The sequence below is a fragment of the Sinocyclocheilus grahami genome, unplaced genomic scaffold (genome assembly GCF_001515645.1).
Source record: "Sinocyclocheilus grahami isolate Dianchi unplaced genomic scaffold, SAMN03320097.WGS_v1.1 scaffold2017.1, whole genome shotgun sequence".
In the NCBI taxonomy this organism is placed as follows: Eukaryota; Metazoa; Chordata; class Actinopteri; order Cypriniformes; family Cyprinidae; genus Sinocyclocheilus; species Sinocyclocheilus grahami.
The window spans coordinates 23675-50517 of record NW_015507196.1 but is presented as its reverse complement, the minus strand read 5'-3'; the positions used below and the strand labels follow the sequence as shown (position 1 = coordinate 50517).

Here is a 26843-nt window from a genome sequence, read left to right as displayed (position 1 = left end):
CTGCCATCAGCTCCCGCGTCTCTCTCACACACGAGCGCGACTTTAGCACTGGATTTGGCAACTTTCAGACCCTTTTAGCGTTTTTTTTCCCATAGAATATTCATACTGACAAACCTAGCGACTTTTTTTGGTTAAACCTTAGCTATGGTTCAGTTGGAAGATTTCGCCAGTGCCGTCCCACGAACGCGAGGTCTGACTTTCCCGGAGAAGTGTCGCCTCTCTCGGCGTCTGTTTAGTTGGCAGAAGCAGCGCATTCAGTTGGCCGCACCGCAGCCGACTCGTCAATAAATGAGTACAAAACAGCGTTTCCTAGCACCTGTCACTTACTGATTGTTTGGAATTATAAATATGAGCGTAGTTCATCTGTTAATATCACATGCACTTTTTTGTTTGCTGTTTTTTTCACAGGCAGTGCGCTGCACGAGACAAAAAAGTAATCTAGCCAAAACAACCGCATCTTTAGTGTAGATGCATGTTGATTTTATCAGACGATGCCGCGATTATAAATGAGAGTGACTTCTGATTAACATGTGCTAAAAGGGGTCGTGTTTAGTCACTATTGACAGTAAAATAGGGCATTCCAAGTCAATATACTGCAGTACTTCCTCTCTCAATCAGTAGAAAATATGGTTAACACCTGGTCATGCCTGAAAAAAAAATACCGTCATGTACCGTGAAACCGGTATAATTTTGAAAAATACAGTGATATCAATTTTTGGTCATACCGCCCAGCACTAGAGTGAAGCATACATGCATGTACACACATGGATGTTCTGACACTATTACAGTTTGCTTTATGAAATTTTGTGTAAGAATGTAAACAAAGTATTTACAGAAAACAAAAGAAAATACTCAGTGTAATTTTAGAAATTTGTATATACTACTATAGTAGCTATTATTATTTTTTTTTATTTCTATAAATTGTATTAATAACAAATTAATAATTATAATAAATTAATGTTATTTTATAATTTTATTCTAATTACATTTTAGTTTTGTTTTTATATTTTAATTTTAGTTGCACTTTTAGTCATTGTATGTGTTTTTATCATTTTTATTAACTATTTTATAGAGAGCATATATGAATATGTATATAAATACTAAATTTATATACTACTATAGTATTTTATATTTTTCATTATTTTATTTTATATTTTTCATAATTTTATTTATATTATTTTATTAATTTTTATATTTCAAGTGTTACGTTTAATGTACGTTTGAATAATTTTGTTGTGTTTGATCATTTTTTTTATTATTATTTTTTGTTTATATACACATACACACACAAACACAAAATCTAATTAGCATAATTTTTTATTTCCATTAGGAGTTTTAGTAATTTTGGTACATAAACTTACTTTATTTAAATTCATATATTTCAGTTTTTCTAATTTCTAAACTTTGTTTTTGTTTAAGTTGGCTTTATTTCAATTAATTAAAACAATTTTTATTTACAACAACGCTGCCGCCGATCTTTAGCAGATCTGCACTGTTCTGTGAGCAATTACATCTCACAAAGACAAAACGCTCATTATCTGCAGCCTGCTGGGTAATCAGTCCTAGACAGACCTGCCAGCGCCTGTATGTGGCGCTAATCAGAACCAGTGCAGCCGTTCACCCCGAGCATCTCTCTTAAATGGCAGGCGCTACTGGGTCATGTGATGAGAACGAGCCACCGGGCCGCCCTCCGGACATCCTCTCTGACAGAGAGGCCTGTTGTGATGTCATAAGGACCCGACTGTTTATTAGCAGCGAGGGGGAATCCCGCTGGCTTCAGGGCGGCGACAACCGGGCCGTTAATTAGTCCTGGCTAAACGGACAAGACTCGCTCATTAGGGTCCTGCTAAACGGACACAAAATAACGCTGGTGGGAGTTTTCATGGGAATGAATCAATTTACAGGCTTCCATCCGGACTCCCCGTCACACTTATTTACTGCATCCTTCCTCTAACAAACGGCATTATTATGTGGGGGAAAACTGTGCATTGTGGGAAAGATAATATGAAAGTTTTACAACATGGAAACACATAATTATTATTTTAAACATAGTTGTTTATCCGTAGCTACATTTTCCTGTGCCCATAATCTTAATATGTTGGCTAAATATATTAAGGCATAATAGCTGATATTACCAATATTTCAAAAGATGGTTTAAAAAAAAAAAATGCTGGAATTTGTCACTCAAATCAACGTTATTTTAATATTATTTATCTACTACTTATTTATTTATTTAGTATCTACTTAGCATTTATTAATATTTTAAATGAGCTTTTATTTTGATATCTTCAGGTTTTGGTTTAAATTTGTATTTGTTTCTTAATTTTAGTAATTGTATATGCTTTTACAAGTTGTCAAATCTTTCTACTAAGCTTTTATTTATTTAATTTCATTTTTAGTAATTTTAGCACTTATTTAACTTTTAGTTGCCAAAGCAGCATTTCTAATTTTCATTAAAGTTTTCCCATCTAATATTTATAAATCATTTTATTTCAGCTTTATTTAAATAAACATGATTTTCAATAGTTTTAGCAAACAATAACAACACTGATCCTCGTGTAAGCAACCCCCTAACTTTAGATTAATATTTGTCACGTTAACCATCCTTGCCATTTAATTTTTTTTAAAGTTTTAATAAATTTAATTAAAATATATATTAATAAAGTTTCTGAGTGCCTAAGCTTGACCAGAATATATTTCTGCATTTTCTATTATACCTTTTTTTTCTTAATAAAAAGAAGGGTAATTTAAACAATTCTGTTCAAATAATACTGCATAACAGTAATAACATTCATCGTAAAGTGTAATAATAACCCCTAAAATGTACCTTTGTCTCTCTTCCCATCATGTACTCAAACATGACCTTCCTGAGGTACTCGAATTCGGTCGGCTCGCTGAAGGGGTCTGCGCTGTTGTGTGACAAATCTGTAGAAACAAACAAACAGCAGATTCATCATAACCATTATCAGAGTATCTAAGAGCACTAGAGACATTAAGCTCGTTTTAGAGGCAGCCTGTGCAAAAACTTGGCTGTTCCCTCATTCACTCCAGTTCTGTTGAACATAATTAAAACCAGAGCAGCCAGATGACGAACTTATAAATCCTCCAAACACTCAACACCAACCATCATCTTCTAAGAGTTGAACCAAGAGAGTCGGAGAGGATATAATAGAAATAATATAGAAATAATAGAAAATCGCATGATCAGATATGAAAAAATGAAAATATATGCATTGCTACAAATGCAACTAGACTTTTAGATTGAATATGTATATTATGTATAATGTATTTTATATATGCATATATATATATACCATGATGCTAGTGCACACTTATAAAAAAGTTTTTTTACTGGCATCAATGATTCCATAAAGAACCTTTAACATCCATTTAACAAAAAGTTCTTTAGATTATTAAAAAACTAAGAAAAAAAGTGGTTCTATGAACTGGGAACCAAAAATGGTTCTTCTGTGGCACTGTTGTGAAAACCCCCTTTTTCAAACCTCTATTTTTAAGCGTGCAGAAGAAATTATGAGTCCGAGTTTAATATCTCAGTTTAGGGGGTTGATTCAAATCTGAAGTATGAGCGATAGCAAGAGTTAATCTTTCAGAATGTGTGCTGGTGATTGAGGACAATTTTCCCTTGCTTTGACATCAATAAGATAAGCAAGCATTCATACACTCAATACATTCATTAAACACACACCCCGTGACCTTTGCGTGGCAATAATCAGCCCGTAAATCAGAGCGCTAGACAAGCCTCACTTCCAGCGGCTGTAGTTAAGAGCGCCGGCTCGCAGCAGCGCTGGAACACTATAATGACAGCATTGTGGCTAAATACAAGAAGCTTTGGCTCTGTCGAGGTGGGGGCCTTTCCGTTTCCCACCCTGCTTTTAATGGATAAAGAAGTGAGAGCAGAAACGGAACAGGAGACGTTGAGACCATGAATGAACAAAAAGTTATAAAAAATAAAAAAAAGCATTTCATAAAGCCGGCAATGGGCAGGGCAGGTTTCTGCGCTGTTGATACCATGGAAAACATGACGTAAAGAGAACAACACAACATTAACCAGCCCAGCTCAACCACCACGCCTAACTCATCTCATTTAGAAACTGTTTATATTAATTAGGGAAAAAGAACACAATTCTGTACCTCACGAAAATTATGTATTAGATGCACATAGTAAATGACAAAAATACTTAATTGCATAAAAAGTTTTCTTTTTTTAAGAAATTAATACTTTTATTCAGCAAGGATGCATTGAACTGATCAAAAAAGACATTTCAAATGTTACAATAATTTCTATTTCAAATAAATGCTGTTCTTTTGAACTTTCTATTAAGCAAAGAATCCTAAAAAATGTATTATGGATTTCCCAAAAATATGAAGCACTGCAGCACAACGGATTTTAACATCGATAATTATAAGAATGTTTCTCGAGCAGCAAATCAGCATATTAGAATGATTTCTGAAGGATCACGTGACACTGAAGACTGGAGTAATGATGCTGAAAATTCAGCTTTGATCACAGGAATCAATTTCAAATAAATTAAAATATAAAACTGGTTATTATATATTTGACATTTTTACTGTATTTTTTATCAAATAAATGCAGCCTTGGTGAGCAGAAGTGGATTCTGTCAAAAACATTTAAACAATCTTACCGACCCCAAACTTTTGAACAAGAGTGTACATGCTCTTGCTAAAAAGAATACGCACACGTGGTAAACATCATAAGCATCACAAGCACCTCAGATGTGCAGTAAATCTTCAGTAACGTCTCATGGAAGTGATGTAAGGATTAAGCAATTTGTTTTTTAAGTGAAGCTGACATTTGCATTACAGTATCTAGCGTGCACAAACAGCACAGGAGGTACAACCGATCAGTCTTGCCTCATTAAACCTGTGAATGACTGGCAATTAGCAGAAGGAGTCGTGTGTCTCTGGAAAGCCCCTTTAACCAGTGCTGAAGACACTGGGGTGGCTTGACGGAGAGAGCTGGAACTCAAGGTGCCGCTGAAACCCAAACAGGCCTTTGATCAGAAAGCATGGAGAAATGAGGGGCTAATAAATAACCCGACCTGTCCGACTGACCCCAGATCAGCCCAGCTGGGCCAACAGGGACGTAACACGAGCCACACCGATCGGTCTCATCTCCAGAACAATGCTGTTTGAATGATACAGATGGACTGGTTTACGACCGCCATTAGCACATGCTTAAACTGTTGAATGGATAATGAACAAACTCCATAAATAATAAAGAAATCAATGCAGAGAAAACAAAGTACCACCATAAATTATTTCAGTACTCTATCAAACATATATACAAAAACAGGTAGTTTATGGGGCATTTCTGAGGCAGTGTCTCTTGTGAACGAATAATGAGTAGTTCATGGGAGGCAGTCAGAAGGTCAAAAAGACTTCATAAGCTACTGTCCCTTTAATGTAGAGACCACACAGATAAGCTGAAGAACAGAGAGGATAAACGGACGGGTTTGTTTGTGTATGAAGACGGATTGTTTAGCTGCATGTCAGAGATGGAGATATCTTCAAAGGACAAAGTCATCTGGGAATATATTCAGAAGGATAATTCATGTGGTTTATGAGCAGAGAGAGGATGGCTCTGTTCCAAAACCTAGTGAGCCACCTAACTAGATAGCATTGTAAGGCATCATAGACACACTCCTAACATTAAGACTGACAAATTCAGCATTGCAAGTATATTTTGTAGATTAAGCAACTGCAGAAAGCATTGCAACAATATCTGTGAAAAGAAAAAAATGAATTCCAGGAATTTTGATTTATCCAATAAGATTGTCAATTTAATTAGAACTGCACAAAGGACGCAAATTTAACCCATAATGGTGCATTATTTATTTTGTGCTAACTGGTGTTTCTTTTTAATCTCAGCAACTTGTTAATGTCAAATTGTGATGAAATTGAGAGTCGAGTCTACCAAGGTTGCTGCCTTTTAGTGTTCAAAATCGGTCCCTTAAACGTCTCATTTCAAGCTTTCAAAATCAGTAATATTTTGAAATATTATTACAGTTTCAAGTAACTGTTTTCTATTTGAATACATTTTAAAATGTAATTTATTCCTGTGATCAAAGCTGAATTTTCAGCATCATTACTCCAGTCTTCAGTATCACATGATCCTTCAGAAATCATTCTGATATGTTGATTTTCTGTTCAAGAAACATGATCAAAGGTAAAACCAGCAGTGCTGCTTCATATTTTTGTAGATATTGTGATAAATGTTAATTTTCAAGATTATCTGATGAATAAAAAGTTCAAAGAACAGCATTTATTTGAAATCTTTTGCAACATTATAAATGTCTTTAAAGTCACAATTTAATGCATCCTTGATGGAAAAGTGTTCAATTTTTTCTAAAACAATAGTGAATATTTAAAAACATGATTGTGCAATGCATATGCTTTACAATGTAATTTTAAATTGTCTTTAAATGACTAGCACACCTAAAAATACAAATTTAGTCTGCATTTTCACACCCAAAACCCAAATGACATTTATTCCACCAAACAGTGTTGGGGAAAGTTAATTTTAAAAGTAATGCATTACAATATTGTGTTACTCCATAAAAAAGTAACTAATTGTGTTACTTAGTTACTTTTGATGGAAAGTAATGCGTTACGTTACTTTTTAAATCTGGACAGGGCTTGCTTGTTTATTTTTAAAATAAAAAACTTCTATTTTTGGCAAATATAAAAGCCTTTTCACACCAAAAGTGAAATGAATAAGCCTCAGGCTGAAGGGAAAGTACATTTACATCCGTACAGTAGAATGCAGAAGAAGACATTTCAACACACTTCAGCAATAAAAAAAAACACACAAATGTTTGTCTAGAGTAATTTCTGATTATTAGTACGGTTGAACTGGATCATCAAAGGTCAGAAGCAAAGACATTGGTTAATAGAATGGGATTAAATACATAAAGGATATTTGTGCCGTTTAACATTTAATTATTGCAGGTTTGCGTCATATTCTGAGTTGCATTATTTTTATTCATTTTGAGGAATACTGAATCTGTGTTTTTTTTTTGTGAGTGAGATGAATTCATGCATATTCATATTTATTTTAGAACTACAGTAACATCTTCTGATTTCTCTCAACATGGGGACAGGAGAGCTGTCAATCAATAAATTGAAAAAAGTAACTCAGATATTCTCTTGTAAATTAAAAAGTAATGCGTTACTTTACTAGTTACTTGAAAAAAGTAATCTGATTACGTAACTCGCGTTACTTGTAATGCATTACCCGCAACACTGCCTGCAAATAACACAAAAGGCGTTGTTTTGATGCTGATCTTGACACTGTTCTTGTCTAAACAATGCAAGTATAAAGGACACAGCAGATCTGGGGTCATTCGTGGGAATTGGGGAGAAATGCGGTCTGTGAAAAGCATTAGATTCAGAGATGAGCTCTTTATTACACCAGCAGGGAAGGACTGTGTAGGGGCAGATTTTCTCCTCTAGCTGCCCATATGTTTAAGCTCTGCATATGTGCGTGATTGATAGCATGGTGTTAAAGCACAGCTCTCCTGCGGTGACTGATCGCCCGGAGCTAGTGAGAATGAAGGTGAGATTTATCTGCCAAGGGTCAGTGTGCCACATCATTCATTAACCTCTGGGAGATACTTAATATGCATTTTACTGTCACTAGGCGGCTAAAACCCCCAAATTCATATTACAAACAGATAAATAAAACAGTAAATGACATCTAGATACCAGCTGGCTTTAGAAACATTGTTCTGCTTGCCCACAGCTAGACGATATAGCATTCAAAAGCCATCTTTATAGAAAATATCTAAACAATGCAAGTATAAAGGACACAGCAGATCTGGGGTCATTCGTGGGAATTGGGGAGAAATGCGGTCTGTGAAAAGCATTAGATTCAGAGATGAGCTCTTTATTACACCAGCAGGGAAGGACTGTGGAGGGGCAGATTTTCTCCTCTAGCTGCCCATATGTTTAAGCTCTGCATATGTGCGTGATTGATAGCATGGTGTTAAAGCACAGCTCTCCTGCGGTGACTGATCGCCCAGAGCTAGTGAGAATGAAGGTGAGGTTTATCTGCCAAGTGTCAGTGTGCCACATCATTCATTAACCTCTGGGAGATACTTAATATGCATTTTACTGTCACTAGGCGGCTAAAACCCCCAAATTCATATTACAAACAGATAAATAAAACAGTAAATGACATCTGGATACCAGCTGGCTTTAGAAACATTGTTCTGCTTGCCCACAGCTAGACGATATAGCATTCAAAAGCCATCTTTATAGAAAATATTTACCTCTGTATGAGCTTCCCAGGTGAGTCACCACTGTGTTTTTATGGGAGCGTCTTAGTTTGTCTTCTATTGCATGAATCTGAAAATAAAGAATACACATATATAGTGCAAAACTGATCTTAAAGAACTCAAGTTGGTGTCTATATTTGTATAAAAGTTTTAGAAATTAAACAAGAGGACATGCAAATATGCATAATACATTAATGCATTTAGCGGATCCTTTTATCCAAAGCGACTGGACAGGATTTTCTTTTTCCTGAAAATGCTAGTTGATATTATTGCATAGAACTAAAACTGATTGACTTTGCTCACACAGGATAAAACAACTTGCCAAAAATGACACGTGTGGTCAAAAAACCTGCTTAGAAATCTCTCATCATGCCATTTTATCACCAAATATTGGATGCAATCTTTTTATCAACTTGCTTTCTTTCAATTAGCACAGGTTGTGTAATTGTTTTTGGAACTGACTGATCGTAGGCCTCACTGATCTGAGTTTATGCACTTCAGTTTTTGAGTGAACATTGCCAAAATGATCCACAAACAACCTTTTTTTCCCACTCCAAAGCGGAGGTGCATAAGCTCAGATCAGTGAAACCTACAATCAATCAGTTCCAAAAACAAATACAAAACCTGTGCTAATGTAAAGAAAACAAGTTGGTAAAAATACTGAATCCAAGATTTGCCGATAATATAGCATGGTGAGAGATTTGAGCAGTTTTTAAAAGGCCAGTCATTTCTGACAAGGAACATCAAATTAGGTTAGGATTTTCTGCACAGCACAAGAGTTAACTTCCCCTACACTAGTCCTCAAATGAACAACAATGTATGGGCCAGGGTGAAACCGGGGTATAAAAATAAAGGTATGTCCAGTGTGTGCCTCCCCGTGTGAGTTTGCGTTCGTGTGGGGCGAGAGAAACAGCATGAGCGCTGCTGTAACTGTTTGTAAGGGTGAAATAAGAGTAAACAGATGTGCGGTGTAATGAATCTAATCTTATTTCGGTTTTACACAGCTGGAGGAGTGCAGGAGCTCTGGGAACGTGACGGTTGGTAAACGCTCCTCTCATTCTTTCTCTCTGCCTTCTACTTTGTCTTTGTGTGCTTCTCAAGTTTTGTCATTTGCCAACACTTCTTAGGCCTAAAACATACTATGTGCAAGCATGCAAACGCAAGCATTTCTAGCTTCTACTACGGTAAGTTTTCTTGTTCAGGTCAACTGCTGTCATGGAAGAGCATGAGAATCCTGCTGAGCGAGTTGAAGGTAGTTAAACTGTCAACAATGTTTATAGCTAGCTACCCGTTTAGTGGTTCAGACACCCAACAAGCTAAGCTCTCTGTCTTTCTGTTAGTACTTCTCTTCACTTACCCTGTTGTGGTATTCCTGCTCTTTTAGCCTGGCCTCGCTCAACATGGTCGTCTTTTCTGCAAGCTGAACCTGATTGGACAAAGAGAAAAAGACCAGAGGTCAAAAATATGGAACAAGCGGAAAGTAAAAGCAACATCTTGAGGAACAAACTCTTTGTAACATTGGGTTAGTCTCTTATGCTCATTAAGGCTGCATTTCTTTGATCAAAAATACGGTAAAACCAGTAAAATTGTTAAATATTTTTTACAAACTGAAATAACTATTCACTATTTGAATATATTTTAAAATGTAATTTATTTTTGCGATGCAGAGCTGATTTTTCAGCATGATTACTCCAGTTTTCAGTGTTTCATGATCTTTCAGAAATCTTTCTAATATGCTGATTTGACACTCAAAAAACATTTCTTATTATTATCAGTGTTGAAAGCAGCTGTGCTGCACAATATTTTTATGGAAACTGTGATTTTTTTATTTTTTTGATGAATGAAAGCACAGCATTTAAATCTTCTGTAATATTATAAATCTCTTTACTGTCACTTTTGATCAATTTAATGCATCATTGCTGAATAAAAGTATGAATTTAAAAAATCTTAATATTGAGCAGTCTTTACAACAGTCAACCAGATAGACTGTCAATGGGAATTAATCAGAAAAATAGAAGGAAATAAAACCTACCTTTAACTCTTCAAGACCCTGAAACACAAAACAGAATCGGCAGGTCACACAACTGCATTATTATGCAAATATTAACATACAAACATTTATTTTCTGAGTTGCGTTTGCCCACAGACTTGTGACATCAGACTACAAAAATGCAGCATGGGCTCCAGAGGTGCACTGTGAGAGAGCGCCTTGTAACCGTACCGAACACACACTTTATCCTGAACAAGGCTCAACTTTTTGCCTCTTTCCAAGCATGCAGTGTTCGCCTGAGAGCGGCATCACGGCATAAATCTAACAGCTCAGGATGCTCTCTGAGGGGTTAATTGAGAACAGAGACTGTCTGTTTAGGGCCCCTTTCTCAGGGACGCATTCCAAGCCTTTTCAGGAATTCATTCCTTTTTCCTATTCTGGATTGAGACTATTATACTGCAACTTAGAGTCTGCAAATGAAGTCTATTATGTGACTAAAGACTAAGACAGTACCTTGTAAGACTTGGCTGTCCAGTTTAACTTCTTAGGTTAATATATATATATATATATATATATATATATATATATATATATTTAATGTCATTAAATTTATCACTGGTAACACATCCACCTGATTTGACATTTCAACATTTTGATTCTGTGATTTACATTTATATTCATTAATTAACCAGATATTTTTATCTTACAAATGAGGAACACTACAAAGTAATTCATGCAACAACAAAAAAATAAAGATCTCAGCTCAGAATAAGAACAGCAGGACAGGTATCTGACAGTATGAAGATTTTGCTATCATTTACTTAACTTTTTGGGAGAACTATGACTTTAATGGTTAATTTATTTAGCAAACACTAATGCTTAAAGCTAATGGCAAAAATAGAGAAAAAACATCAGAAGATTTATTACTTTAATTATGGCTTTCAGATACATTTCAATAAAATGTATTATATTATTTAAAATAAATTTACTTTCAATTATATATATATATATCAAAAATAAATTTAATTATATATAATTATATTAAGTATTTTTTATTATATATTAAATAATAATAATTATTATTATAAATTACATATAAATTACAAGATATGATATAAACGTATAAAAATGAATAAAAAAATTGTATTGCATGTTTAATTGCATTGTTTTTTAAGAATTACATTTGCATAAAATTAACATTTAAATAAAAACGACAACTCTAATTTGAATGCATACCCATACAAAATACAAAAATAAATAGCTCCCAGCAGGACATGGTGTGTAAACTGTGGCTGTACCTGAGGGCCGCTGAGACTCCTCTGCTGTAGCTCCTCTAGGTCCTTCTGCACCTCCCACACGCGGTCCCCCATCTCCACCTCACGACTCTACAGGAAGACCAAACTCTGAGCAAATGTGCCCTTTCTGTCCGAATCATTTTACAGTGCTGCCATACTGTATTCATTTTCAGGTCATAAACTTGGATCTTAAAATGCATGGGTAAACAATTAGATCTATAAGATACGGAAATAATCCTATCACAAATAGTTAGCATACTTCTCTGTCAGGATGGATGTAAGCAGCATAAGGTGTGCATCATTCCTTACAGCTCTAGGGAGAGTGTGAGGTGCTAGTTGACTGAGGTAAGTGTTTCCTGATGATACACAACCTATTAGCTGAAACCTGAACTTACTGAATTTATGTGGGGGAATTTAGCAAAAGCAATAAACTCCTCACAAAATTCTTCCTGTGACTTTCTATAAAGTTGAACGTATAATACATCTGCTGGTCATTAACTCACAATTACATACAAAAGATACAGTTTCACATTATTTTGCTGTACCTGAAGGACCTGTTCGTGACTCTGAACCGTTCTGTTTAGGTCTTCTTCCTTCTGAGCGATCGTTTTCTGAAGTTGACTGACTTCTTTTCTATATTATATAAATATTTTATCATATATATATATATATATATATATATATATATATATATATATATATATATATATTTAATGTCATTAAATTTATCACTGGTAACACATCCACCTGATTTGACATTTCAACATTTTGATTCTGTGATTTACATTTATATTCATTAATTAACCAGATATTTTTATCTTACAAATGAGGAACACTACAAAGTAATTCATGCAACAACAAAAAAATAAAGATCTCAGCTCAGAATAAGAACAGCAGGACAGGTATCTGACAGTATGAAGATTTTGCTATCATTTACTTAACTTTTTGGGAGAACTATGACTTTAATGGTTAATTTATTTAGCAAACACTAATGCTTAAAGCTAATGGCAAAAATAGAGAAAAAACATCAGAAGATTTATTACTTTAATTATGGCTTTCAGATACATTTCAATAAAATGTATTATATTATTTAAAATAAATTTACTTTCAATTATATATATATATATCAAAAATAAATTTAATTATATATAATTATATTAAGTATTTTTTATTATATATTAAATAATAATAATTATTATTATAAATTACATATAAATTACAAGATATGATATAAACGTATAAAAATGAATAAAAAAATTGTATTGCATGTTTAATTGCATTGTTTTTTAAGAATTACATTTGCATAAAATTAACATTTAAATAAAAACGACAACTCTAATTTGAATGCATACCCATACAAAATACAAAAATAAATAGCTCCCAGCAGGACATGGTGTGTAAACTGTGGCTGTACCTGAGGGCCGCTGAGACTCCTCTGCTGTAGCTCCTCTAGGTCCTTCTGCACCTCCCACACGCGGTCCCCCATCTCCACCTCACGACTCTACAGGAAGACCAAACTCTGAGCAAATGTGCCCTTTCTGTCCGAATCATTTTACAGTGCTGCCATACTGTATTCATTTTCAGGTCATAAACTTGGATCTTAAAATGCATGGGTAAACAATTAGATCTATAAGATACGGAAATAATCCTATCACAAATAGTTAGCATACTTCTCTGTCAGGATGGATGTAAGCAGCATAAGGTGTGCATCATTCCTTACAGCTCTAGGGAGAGTGTGAGGTGCTAGTTGACTGAGGTAAGTGTTTCCTGATGATACACAAACTATTAGCTGAAACCTGAACTTACTGAATTTATGTGGGGGAATTTAGCAAAAGCAATAAACTCCTCACAAAATTCTTCCTGTGACTTTCTATAAAGTTGAACGTATAATACATCTGCTGGTCATTAACTCACAATTACATACAAAAGATACAGTTTCACATTATTTTGCTGTACCTGAAGGACCTGTTCGTGACTCTGAACCGTTCTGTTTAGGTCTTCTTCCTTCTGAGCGATCGTTTTCTGAAGTTGACTGACTTCTTCTCGATGGCTAGTTATAAGCTCAGCTTCAACACCCTGAGCTTTCTCTGTGTGGAAATAATAAACAGGAAAGTACAGTAAGAAGACATGAAGGTCACCATGAAGTTACCATCTCTGAGTGTAAACCACTCATTTCCAGACTGGATGCATTTACATGGCAGGATTGAAAACACATGGTAAACCAATCATGAATTTCAAATTTCATATTTCCTGATTCCAGTAAATCAGCAAATGTGAACTATGAAAACACAGTTCGTTCATGTCCACAGTGCTTTCCAAGACTTCTGTACTTGATCTTATTCAGTATTTCTAACAATATTTTTGTTTTACTCAAAGGAGTATTTCATTCCAATGTGAAAATTTGGTCTTTTACGTCCTCACATTGCTCCAAAAGCAATATGAATTTCTTTCTTCCATGGAACACAAAAAAAATGTCAGGCAGAATGTTCACAATGCTCCTTTAATACAAAAATAAATAAATAAATAAATGTGGACCAATGCTGCCAAGTTTTCACTTTTGGATGAGCTATTCCTTTAAATATTCTAATGACCTATCCCTTTAAATATTTAAACAACCTAATATATACAATTGCACTGTATGGTTATTACATTTTCCTCTTACCACAATGTACTCCAAAGAACGCCATGCCATGGTTTTATAGCCATCATAGTAGTGTCCAGAAAATAGAACTACCATGCATGAGCAATAAACAGTACATTTGTACTGTAGATCCTAGGGGTGGGCGATATGACAAGGTCTTTATCATATCAACATTTTTGATAACATAGAAATTTCTGAATTCTTGTCATCAGTGTCAATATCACAAAAAACTACTAAGAAAAAAAAAATCAAGCTCACTGATGACAAGTAAATAGTCAGCAATTAAATAAGAATAAGAAACTAATTACAAGCAATAGAACAAAAGCAATGCAACATACATTGTATAAAGTAATTAAATGTATAAAAACACTGCGTATTATTTACTGTGTAAATGAAATATATATTTATTCTTATTAAAGTTACAAAAGTGATTTAGTCAAAAGCAGTGAGAGATTTTCTCTCTTTTGTTGTTTGATAATCATGAATGACAGACAGAAGGAATATTAGACTGCTGTCACTTTAAGAGCTGCCCGGATCCAATATACCATTACACATGTGTTTTCTTTCTCAGCTGTTTGCTTTCACTTAAGACCTGGATAATTGCAAAGACGGGCATTTTGACATATACAAGTGTGTGTATTTAACTGTTCAAGGCCTATAAATTGGCAAAAATAACTCTGATCAATACTCCCACGCTCTATGAGCACCATCTTCTCGCGCCTCTCTGATAGCGCTTAGAAACGGTTTCTCAGCCATCACACACATATAGCGAAATTAGTTCTATTTCGCTGCAATGCTTAAAATGCGTGTAAAAGTTTTTGTGACCACGTAGCACAGCAATGCCATTGAAGCGTGTAAGAGACGATAGTTAGACGATAGTTCAAATTTATACCGGTTAATCTTGTCTACCGGTATATCGCCCAACCCTAGTAGAGCCTGAAAATAGTTCTAGGAGACTCTTAGAAATAAGTTACATGTTCGTCTTACCAATGGTTTCCTTCACTGAACCTTCCATTTCCTTTTCTTTCAGGGCCATCTGAGTATTAAACTCCCTCATTAACTGCTTAAGAGCCGAATTGTGTTTCATTTCCATATCTTCCATTTCAAGCCTTAAAAAAAAAAGATCAACCATGTGAACCCTGATAACATTATTGTAGCATAATATATGCATCCTTATCCACAAACAATCTCTAAAATGGTCACATAAATCTTACTTCAGCTTCTTCTCAGTTTCCTCAGACATTTCCTTTTTCAGGAATTCCAGCTCCTTCTCATGCTCTTTCCTTAGAGACCGAACGTCTTTCTGTAGTCTGGTGTAATCTTTGTAGAGCTTCTGCTTCTCATTCTCAGCCTCTACCAGCTTTCTCTGAAGATCATTCTCTGAGGTGTTTGTATTGTTGATTAAGAACTCATTAACAGTCTCCCCATTTCCTCGAGGTGAACTCTGTTGTGCTTTTAGCTCATTTTCTTTCTCTTGTAACCTCTGCTGCAAATCTTGGAGCTTCTCCTCATATTCCTTCACCAACAAGTCCTTTTGACTTGTCCAATCATCTTGGTTCCTGATAGTGTCCATGTTTTCCTTGGCCACTAACATTGCAGGCTCCATTCCTAATCTACTGCTGGACATTTGCACAGAAACATGTTCCTTCTCAACTTCATCAATCTGTTTCTCCTTAATCTGTTCTTGAAGATTCAAGCATGTCTGCTCTAACTCCTGCACTCGAGTTGTCTGTTCAAGCAGGTCTGCTTTAAGGCGACTTACCTCAGTCTGGTAGTTTGCAATCTGCTCATTGGATTCTGAGAGTTTGGTCTCAAGCTCTCCGAGTCTTGAAGAAGTTTCTATAGCAGCAGTAGCAGATTGCTCCCCTTTTGCAGAAATGTCTTTATGAAGAGCAGCAAGCTTCTCTTCATACATATCTTTTAAGTTTTGCAGAGAGGCCTGTCTTTCCTCGTTTTCTTTCTGCTGCAATTCTTGTAGATGTTTTGCATGCTCTTCCTTTAATTTTGCAGTGGCCTCCTCCATTGTCCTCTCAATTTCCTCTAGAGACTTTATACGTTCTTCTTTTTCATTCTGGGTTTGCTTGATGCCTTCCAACTGCGTCTGCAAGTCTTTGATAGCCTGCTCCTTTTCCTCAATTTGTGACGTCAACTGTTTACGAATCATGCCAATCTTTTGCTCTGCCTTCTTCTTCAACTCAGCTACTTTACCAGCCATTTCGGTGGACGCCTTTTCTTGGGCTGCCTTCACAGTCTCTTTATTCACCCTCAGGATCTCAGCCTTCTCGCTCTCAAAGTCATTCCGCTGGGATTCCAGTTCCTGCTTAGCTGTTTCAATGTCTTTCCTCAAAGACTGAAGACTTTCCTCAGTTTTCTGGATTAGGGCCCCGTTTTGAGAGCTTTGGTCCTGAGCTTCCTGCACCTGCTTCATCAACTCCATCTTTTCGTTCTCCCTAATGGTAAGGTGCTGCTGCAAATCAGCTGCGAGTTGTTCTCGCTCTTTTGTCCGCAACTCTAGCTGCTCCTCCAGATCACAAACTTTTTTTGAGCAGCTTTCCAGCTCTGAAGTCACGGCATGAACCTTCTGTTCTTTCTCACTAAGAGCCTGGTCCATCTCGGACTTGGTAATGGAATGATTGTCAATGCTGGCAGTGAGCATCTGAAGTTGTTCGTCCTTCTCTGCAATCTGCCTCTCCATGTCTGCAACTTTATCTTGAAGAGACTTAACAGTGCTGTGACTCTGACTGAACTTCTTTTTCAGCTCAGAGAACTTATTCCTGAGTGAGTATGCCTGCTCTTGAAGCGAGGTCTTCTCTTTTTCTAGCCTTTCCACCATCTCCCCCATTTGGCATGTTACTCTTTCCTTGTCCTCATTGTGCTGCTGATTCAGCAGAGATATGGCTTGTTCTTTCTCAGTTATGCTACTTGTTAACTGGGTCTTCAAGTCATTTATGACAGATTCTAGATTGCTGAGTTGCAAAACATTTGCTTTGAGATTTTCTGATATGTGTTCCTTTTCCTCACAGAGCTGCTTGATTTGAAGGTCTTTCTCAGAAAGTGCCTGGGAGCGATCATCTGCATTGGTTTGCAGAGACTCCCTTTCAGTCTGTAAGGCTTTAAGAGTCTCTGAACTTGAACTTAACTGAAGAGTCACTTCATCAAGAGAGCTCTTTAGATTATGGTTCTCATCAAAAGTTTGCTGAAGTTCTTTCTCTACAGTGCTAATTCTGTTGTCCTTCATCGTGATAATATTTCTTAGATATGTGACCTTATTCTGATGATCTATCACCCGGCGTTGTAACCCCCCAACACGTTCCTCAACTTTCTTACACAGGTCAACAGAGAAGCCATCTAACTTAGCCTGGGCTTCCTGACAACACTGCTCAAATTCTTTTGGGATGGCACACAATTGTGCCTGGAACTCTTTTTCTTTATTTTGGAGTTCAGCAGTTTTTTCTTCAAGTGTCCTCTGGAGATCTTCACCCTCTTTACACTTGGACGTTTCAAGCATATTCAACTTTTGCTGGGTGTGTACCAACTCTTCAGATATGCTCTGCAGTTTTTCCTTACTAGTTTCCTCAGCCTTTCTCAGTTCGTCCTCCAAAAGGTTTCTTTCATTCAAGGCCTGGTTCAGATTCTTCTCCATGGTTTCGGCTTGTCTTTTAAGTAAACCCTCCACTTCAGATAAACTTTCCAGCTTGCTTGCAGCCTCTCTGAGCTCTGTCTGTAGTTTCTGCACAGTGGTTTCCCTCATGGCAAGCTCCTCCCTGAGGTTCTGGATGTCTTTCATAACCTGTTCCTTTTCTTCCCTGCTGGCCGAAAGCGGCTGAGAGATCTCCTCCAACTCTTGGGCTTTTTCTTGCAAAGACTGAGCATGTTTTTCTTGCAACTCCTCCTCATTCTGGTTGAGTTTCTCCTGCCAGCGACGAATAAGATCTTCCTGCTCCTGTTTATGAGTCAGCTGAAGCTTGTCTAAGTACTCTTTGTGATTGGCCTCCAAATCAGACATGGCGGTGCTGAGGCCCTCAGAGCTTGCTTGCGCCATCTCAAGGATCTTCTCTTTCAGTTGCTGGTCTTTCAGTTCTATCTCATGAGCTTTCTTGGATAACTCCGCTTTGGCATTCTCCTCTTGATCCTGAAGCTGCTTCTTCAACTTGTCCTGTGCTTCTTTGTGTTTCTGTCTTAATTTCTCCATCTTATTTTCCTGGGATTTCAGCTTGCAATCCATGTCTTTCCTAATGTTCTCAAGTTTCTTCTCGTGATAACTCTTCTGGTCATCCAGCTGCTTGCTCATTCGGTTTTGCTCCTCTTGCATTGAATTGCAGGTGGCAGCATGCAAATTTTCTTTTTCCAATAGTTCTCTCTTGACTTGCTCCATCTTCTGCACAAGTTCCTGAAGTTCACTTGTCTTTTGTTCAAGACACACTTCTTTCTCCCGACTATCATTACGCATTGCCTCTTGAGCATTGCATTGCTCAAGATCTTTCACTTGATTCTTGGTTTGCTGGAGTTCTTCTGTAAGTGTGCTAATCTGAGATCTTGATTCCTCAAGGGCCTCTTTATTTGACTGTTCCCTGAGTCGAAGCTCCTCCAACTGCACACTTCCTTCTTGCAAAGTCATTTCTCTAAGCGCATGCTCCTCTAGTGCTTTTTCCTTCTCCTCCAACACAATCTTCAGCTGATTTATCTCTTCTTTCAGCATTTTCTCCACCCCTGCAAATGACTGTTCTTTCTGTTTCGCAGCTTCAATCTCAGCCTGATATTTTACTAGTTTTTCCTTGAGTCTGTCCTCAAACTCTTGTCTTGCAGTTTCGCTGGTGGTCTCCACAGCGGACAGTCTTTCTTCTAACTGTTGTTTACAATTCAGTACCTCACTAAGCTCAGAAGACAGGGTCTCAATCTCGGTTTGTTTGTCACTCAGTTTATCAAGCATCTTTTTGTTCATGTCTTCCACATGAGAATGGAACTGTTCCTCCTTGTCTTTCAGTATAGATTCAATTTCTGCTTCATGTTTCTGCACAAGCTCCTCCAAAGCAGCATCAGGCTGCTGGGTAAGGGCTGTTATCTGCTCTGTCTTTGTCTTTTCTAGCTCTTGCTTATGAGCTTCTTCTAGAGCAGCTATTTCAGCCTGATGTTTCTTTCTGTGCTCTTCCAGTTGCGCAGAGAGTTCATCCGACTTGGCAGAATCCTTCTCCGAGCTACCTAGACAACTCTCGAGTTCTTGAATTCTCTGTAAAAAGACAAAAAAAAATTGCAATTTTAAGAAATGTACAGTGCTTAGGCCATGGCATTGCTTTCATTCACATTCTCATTCATGCTGGCTTCAAATCTATGGGTTAATTTGGCTATTCAACTACATTAAGGATATCCTGCTGATCTATCCTCAGATAAGGTGTTCGATAAACTCACTGTTCTGGTCGACTCCAACTCTAGCTGTAGTTCCTTGGCTTTGTGCTCCCCTTCAGTCTGAACTGCAGCTTTCTGCAGCTCAGCCTCCTCCAGAGCAAGAGACACCTGCTGTTCTCTTTCCTGTGCCGACCGCAACAATTCCTCACGACACTGCTCCTGAGATAAATAAAGAGTAATGGTGCAAATTGCTTAGGAAACACCTACATCCAAATAGCTAATATTTGCATTAACTAATCATGTTACAACAGAAATGAAAACTAGGGCATACCACAGCTTGTTTGATCTGAGCACTCAGTTCCTGTTCTTTGTTAGCCAAAGCCTCTGAATGTAACCGCTCCATTTCTGCTATCCTGTCCTCTGAGGATTTCTGAAAAGAAAGAAATCGTGGCAAAATATTAACATTTGTCAGGTTTGATGGACATTTTAAAATACTGACACTCTAATGTTCACAACGCAAAACTCTCTTTCCAGTCCATCTAAATGCACTGGGTCAGCTGGCCAATCAGAGCAGACTGCGCTTGTCGGAAGGAGGGACTTTGTAGAAAACGAAGCGTTTGAGAGAGGCGGGGGATAGAGGACCTACAATAATGTACAGTATTTGAAAAATAATGTGTTTTTTGAACATTAAAGCATGTCAACATATTCTGTTACACCAAATACACAAAATAATGATCTTTAAAAAAGCATCATATGACCCCTTTGACATTTTCTCATGGACAAGCTCAAACGTTTCACCATAAGAATTGGAAATATCTCAGTTAACTATTCCCCAAAGCATCATGCTTTGGCGAAATAATCAGCTGACTCAAAATGTCACTCTTCTATGAATTATTGGCAAAGAAAACAGAGACATACTTCATGCGTCTTTGTTATGGCAAGGATTATGAGACCTGATGAATGAAACAGAACTGAATTTCTTTGTCAAAAATAAAGCTCTATCTCAGATACATGCAGGCAGAATGGTGGGCTGTAAATGTGGCATCAATTTGGTCAATTTTGATTTACTACTGCCCTTTAGTTAATGAATCATACTCCAATACACAATGGAAGAGACTAAAGGTGTGCAGATCCATAAAAACACACAGGTTTCATGGGAACTGTGCAGTCATGAACGTTTAACCGCTCATCCAGACAAATCTCAGGATGAATGTGACACTGAGAGTGGACTGATGGCTTTTCCAGGCAAAATAACTTTAAACCGGTCAAGTGCAAATGGGGAAAGAGAAAAGGCAAAAGCAGCATATCAAAACGCAAAACAAAATGATTGAATATTCTTGATCCTAGTGTCTAAATTAAAAGCATCTCCGCAAAACCATCCAGTGTTTAACAGGATGTAGCTCTCAAACAATACTGATGTTGAGAAGTTACATCTGTGAAAACAAATGAAATATGCATGACACAGCAACAGATGTTTTATTAATATGGAAAAGGTATTTTTTATAGTTTTCTGTGGCACAAACAGTCCAAATTTAGCTTTTCCACCCTCTCTCTGACCCTGTGTTTTTCATACACACCTTCATAATGGTGACCACTTCCTGTTTGACCCTGGTCAGCTCCTGCTGCAAGCTTCTCCTCTCTTCCTCGCTGGCCTTCTCCACCTGCTTCACCTGCTCCTCCACGCTCACCTGCAGCTGACGGCGTGCCTCCTCTGCCCGCTGAGCCACACTTAGAGCTCGCTCCAGCTCTTCAAATGCTGGGAAAGAGTCACATAAAGTGCATTTAGGTCAAGCAGACACAAGAGCGGAAAACAGAGAGAGGGGACAGTCTCACTCACCTGCTTTCTCTGATTTCTCTTTCTGCTCCTGCAGCTCGTCTTTCTGAGCGAGGGTCTGCAGGAGTCTGGAGCGCAGCTGAGCGATCTCCTCTTCCTTCATCTCCAAAGTCTCGTGCATCTGACGCTTGGTTTCAGCAATGACCATTCCCTTCAAAATAATTCCATAGATGAGCATTAACGGGGTAGTTCACCAAAAAATTAAATGCGCTCATCCCAGATTTTCAGTCAGTATGATCATATTTTGGTCTGATCCTCACACAAAGCTCATATGACTTCATTGGGGATGTTGATTTTGAAAAGCCCCTGGAAAACTAAACCTCAAATGCACAGTATTGCAGTTACCTTTTCATTTTCTGAAATCCACTACTGATTATGTCCAAACAGTCTCTAGCACAAATATAGTACCTGTCCCTTACAGCAGGTTCTGTGCTCAGTTTGAAGACACACTTCTAATTGTTTCTGACGTATGTTTGCACTCTTTCGCATTCCATACAATGACCCAAGTGGCAATGATCTCTATCCTGCAGGGTGAAGGTCAAAGGCTAAACACAACATGACTGATTTGATCACAACTCAGTAGCAGACAGACAGCTCTCCATATTTCACATGAATCTAGCTTAGATGACATTTCAAAGACTATTTTTTGATCATAGTGTGCAAAATCAACATTCAACCAAGATTAATAAAAATAAAAATATAAAAATATACTGTTTCCATTTATTGTATGTTATAGTATATATAGTTATTGGAATATGTTACATATTATTGTTATTATTATTGAAAAATTACATTTATACATTATATATGTAAAAATATAAATTACAATTTTCAACAATAATTAATATATTTCAATAATCATATTTGGTACAAAAAATAATTCATATACTGTATTTAAATATATAAAATATTTCATAATTGTTTCAATAATAGTACAAATAATATTATTATATAATAACAAAAAAAAAGAATAATAATAATAATATATATATATATATGATAAATAGATAGATAGGAATGTTTATTCATAGATTTTATACACACACACACACACACACACACACAAATGCAACTTTGCAACTTACAAGTTCTGCACCAAATAAAAATGATATACAAAATATTAAAAATAATGAAAATATATAAAAACATAATATATTATATATATTATTTGTAATTATATAATATAATTATACATTATGTATGTTATTATATACATTTACTTCATGTACTTACATTTTATTACTTTCAATAATATGCTTTATTATTATTATTATAAAAAATAATGAAATATATGCATTTCTATCAATATATATAAATGAATATACACACACACACACACACACACACAAATGCAACTTTGCAACTTACAAGTTCTGCACCAAATAAAAATGATATACAAAATATTAAAAATAATGAAAATATATAAAAACATAATATATTATATATATTATTTGTAATTATATAATATAATTATACATTATGTATGTTATTATATACATTTACTTCATGTACTTACATTTTATTACTTTCAATTATATGCTTTATTATTATTATTATAAAAAATAATGAAATATATGCATTTCTATCAATATATATAAATGAATATATATATATATATACACACATGTACATTTAAAATAATAAAATATACAATTTTATGGCCTATAAAAATATTTTAACTGGTCAGTTCACCCTCCACTGGCAGAGAAAAGCTCAATTTGGACCCTGCTTGACCACCGTCCTAAAATAATAAGCAAGACATTATCTCCAGTCTTACTTTTATACGCAAAGGTGTCAAAGTGAGCGACCCACACAGATATATGTTTTCCGATCATTTTAAAAAGCCTTTCCGGGATAATTCATCTTTGTCTTTCGCTTAGAGGGCCAGTGGAATTTGTATTTGTACTTCTACTTATGCTGGCTCGCAAACCGTCCCGTGGCAGACGCACAACATAGCGGAACCCTTCTCACCTTGTCCTGCTCCAGCTGCTCGATGAGGTTCTTGGCGTCTCCCAGCTGCGTGATCAGCTTCGTCTTCTCTGTAGTGTGGAGTTCCTGGTAAACACACGGATGACAGACGATGAGTGTGCGATGATGGATCTCAATACATTACTCTCAGAATAATAATCAACACTTATTGAGCATCTATCATAAAGACCCCAGAGCCAACTGGTCTAGACAACCTGGAATAGAAAGTGAGTTGCTTGGAAATGCAGAGGCCAGCTGGAAATGTACTGACCTGAAACTTTAACTTGCAAAATGTGGAAAAATGTTTGACTGTATATCAAAAACAGTTTGCACATCCAATAAGTCTGGCTACATTTTTTTTTGATATATTTGAACGGCTAAGCATATAAACTATTTTAAGTGGGGTCTTTTCTGCTGCGATACACCTAAGAACATGCCGAAAACACTTTAATACAAGGCTTTGCAACTGTTAAATGCCTTCATACTGATCTTCCAGATTACTATAGCATATCTTTCATGACCAAGCGATTACATTAAAACAGCAACCAAGGAGCTGTGAATAATTATCGTGTCTCCTGCCACAGATAAACACACACGCACACAAAGCAGGCCACATCCACATCACAGCAGACCGACAATCAAACCTCAATTACAGCCCAGGACAGCAGCCAGCGGTTGTGGCGCGTCCCCTCTAGCGCAGAACGCCACTCTGGCAACGCCGGTTATTTCCTGTTTCCTGAACTGGAGATTTTGACACTCACAACTCAAAAAAAAATTGCTTTGGATAAAAGTGCCTGCTAAATGAATGACTGTAAATGCAAATAAATGTATTTTTTGATCACAGAGTGCAAAACTGACACTCGACCAAAACCAAACGCAAATAAAAATAATTTGTTTATTATATTACATATTATTATTGATACTTGAAAATTTAATTTATATCTCGATATAATGCATATCATACACATATTATTTAAATAAACTTAAATGGAATTAGAATAAAGAAAAATAATTTTTTTATTTATATATTTAATTATATATTATATATTTATATTTTATTAATTCTTCAAAAACATTTTTTTTTTACATTTATTAAAATTAAGTAATTTTATTATTTGTAATAATTTGTGGTGTTTGCACAGGCAAGAATTATTATTACCATCGTTCAATCTGAACAAACTTCTACAGCTTAAAATGAAACTCTGGTGCACGACTATGTGCTTCGGAAATGAATGGCTCTTTCCAGTGCACTTTGTCTTCAGAAAAAGTACAAATCTAGTTTTATTCTTCTAGTTTAATTTAATGCAGTGCTTCAGTGTTTCATATAAATCTGAAATGATTTAGTGGTTGAGCAAAGTAAAAGCAGAGTAAATCCCTGAGTTGAGCTTCAGCTGGTGTGTTTTAGTGTCAGTGAGTGTGACGGTGGGATCGGAGGGGCTGTAATGTGTGTCCGTACACTGTTTGAGGCAGGGAGAGGTTAATGTTAACCTCTGCTCTCACTGTCCTGCTGAGCGCTGTTCCCACACACAGCACAAACACATCACATCTACAGGAAACACACTCTCAGCCCTCTACCTCACAAACACACACACACACACACAGCCGCAAACACGCTCCATTACCATTAATTCATTAAATAAAATAACACATTACTTAATTTAAAAAAATCAAGTTAATAAAAGAAGCCATGCATGAATAAACCATACAATTTTACAAAAAACATGCATGAATAACATCATAAAATAAACCATGCAAGTAAAAAAGAAAAAATACAACAGAAAATAAATCATTATGGCTATGAATTAAAGTAAACAAAAAATAAATAAATAAAAATAAACAAAAATAATAAAATAAACTAACACAATTTCTGAATGAATAATATCTAAAATTAAATAATTAATAAATAAAAAATATATAATAAAAATAATATAAACCATGTATGAATAAAATAAAATGTGGCAACAAAAAAAATAAAGAAAGAAACCATACATGAATAAAATAATGAAAAATAAAATGAAAAACATGAAAAAATAACAATTTTTAAAAATAAATATTAATCAAAATATTAAAAAAATAAATCATGTATAAATAAAATATCAAATGAAAATAAAAATAAAACAATAAAATAATCAACTCTACATCAATAAACTAAACTAAAATGTATTTATAAAATTTAAATAATAAACCATGTATGAATAAAATAAAATGTAACAAAAATAAAATAAAACTAAATAAATAATATAATATAAAACTAAACCATGTATGAATTAAAAAAATTTAAAGAATTAATTATGTATGAATAAAATAAAAAATACAAATACAAAAAATATTAAATCAACTAAACAAACCCTGCATGAATAAAATAAAATATAAAATGACAAAAAATAAATAAATGAAATAATACAAAATAAAAATGAAATGTTATTTTGCTCAATATGACTGCATAATCTAGGTGTTTCTTCATGTTACATAAAAATAACAATTAGAAAGTTTATTTAACAATAAAATAAACTCTGCATCAATAAAATAAACTTTTTTTGTAAAAAAAAAAAAAAACATTTACAAAATAAATAAACACAATAAAAAATAAAACAAACCATGTATGAATAAAATAAAATGTACCAAATAAAACAATAAAATAAAACTAAATAAATAATATAATATAAAAATAAATCATGTATGAATAAAAAAAATATATATAATGTATCAATAAAATAAAACTAATTATAATACAAAAATTATTAAATCAACTACAACAAACCCTGCACGGATAAAATAAAATACATTAATGAGGAAAAAAATTAACTTAAATGATTTTAGCAAATGGCTGCAATTTAACAAAGAGTGAAAAATGTAAGGGGGTCTGAATACTTTCCGTACCCACTGTATATATATATATACAGTATATATCAATTTGAATGATCAATTAAAAATAAAAAGCACATTAAATCCATATATTTGTTTTTTCATTATTTAATTTATTCATGCATGTATTTTTTTCATGCCAAGTTTATTATAGTTAATTACAACTACAACCTTTATTTATGCTAGTTTATTTATTTACATTTATTATTTTTCATTAGTTTTATTGATGCACTAAAATAAATAAAATAAAAATGATATAGACATATTTAATAAACTACTAAAAATGACAAAAATGCAACAAAATTACTCAAACTTTAACTGAAATTAAAATGAAATTATAAAAACAAAAACTGATTCAATAGTATATAACGCTATCTCAATCATACTAAAATAACACGGCTTCATACATGGTTTATTTTTATTTTATTCATGGTTTATTTTATTTTATATTGTCACATTGAATTGAATTGAATTGAATTGAATTGAATTGAATTGAATTGAATTGAATTGAATTGAATTGAATTGAATTGAATTGAATTGAATTGAATTGAATTGAATTGAATTGAATTGAATTGAATTGAATTGAATT

General features: G+C 35.0%; 1 protein-coding gene across 1 annotated transcript in view; it reads right to left on the bottom strand.

Moving 5' to 3' along the window:
* LOC107573725 (golgin subfamily A member 4-like) overlaps nt 1–26843 on the bottom strand; it is a 50077-nt gene that overhangs the window by 6570 nt on the left and 16664 nt on the right. The window contains exons 8-20 of the mRNA XM_016260167.1: nt 23393–23476; nt 21425–21572; nt 21165–21343; nt 19919–20017; nt 19651–19806; nt 15459–19471; nt 15232–15353; nt 13560–13690; nt 13018–13104; nt 10351–10368; nt 9676–9744; nt 8313–8388; nt 2828–2925 (exon numbers count right to left, since the gene is read on the bottom strand). Of these exons, the coding sequence (XP_016115653.1) occupies nt 2828–2925; nt 8313–8388; nt 9676–9744; nt 10351–10368; nt 13018–13104; nt 13560–13690; nt 15232–15353; nt 15459–19471; nt 19651–19806; nt 19919–20017; nt 21165–21343; nt 21425–21572; nt 23393–23476 (5280 nt within the window). The remainder of the gene's footprint in view (nt 1–2827; nt 2926–8312; nt 8389–9675; nt 9745–10350; nt 10369–13017; nt 13105–13559; nt 13691–15231; nt 15354–15458; nt 19472–19650; nt 19807–19918; nt 20018–21164; nt 21344–21424; nt 21573–23392; nt 23477–26843) is intronic.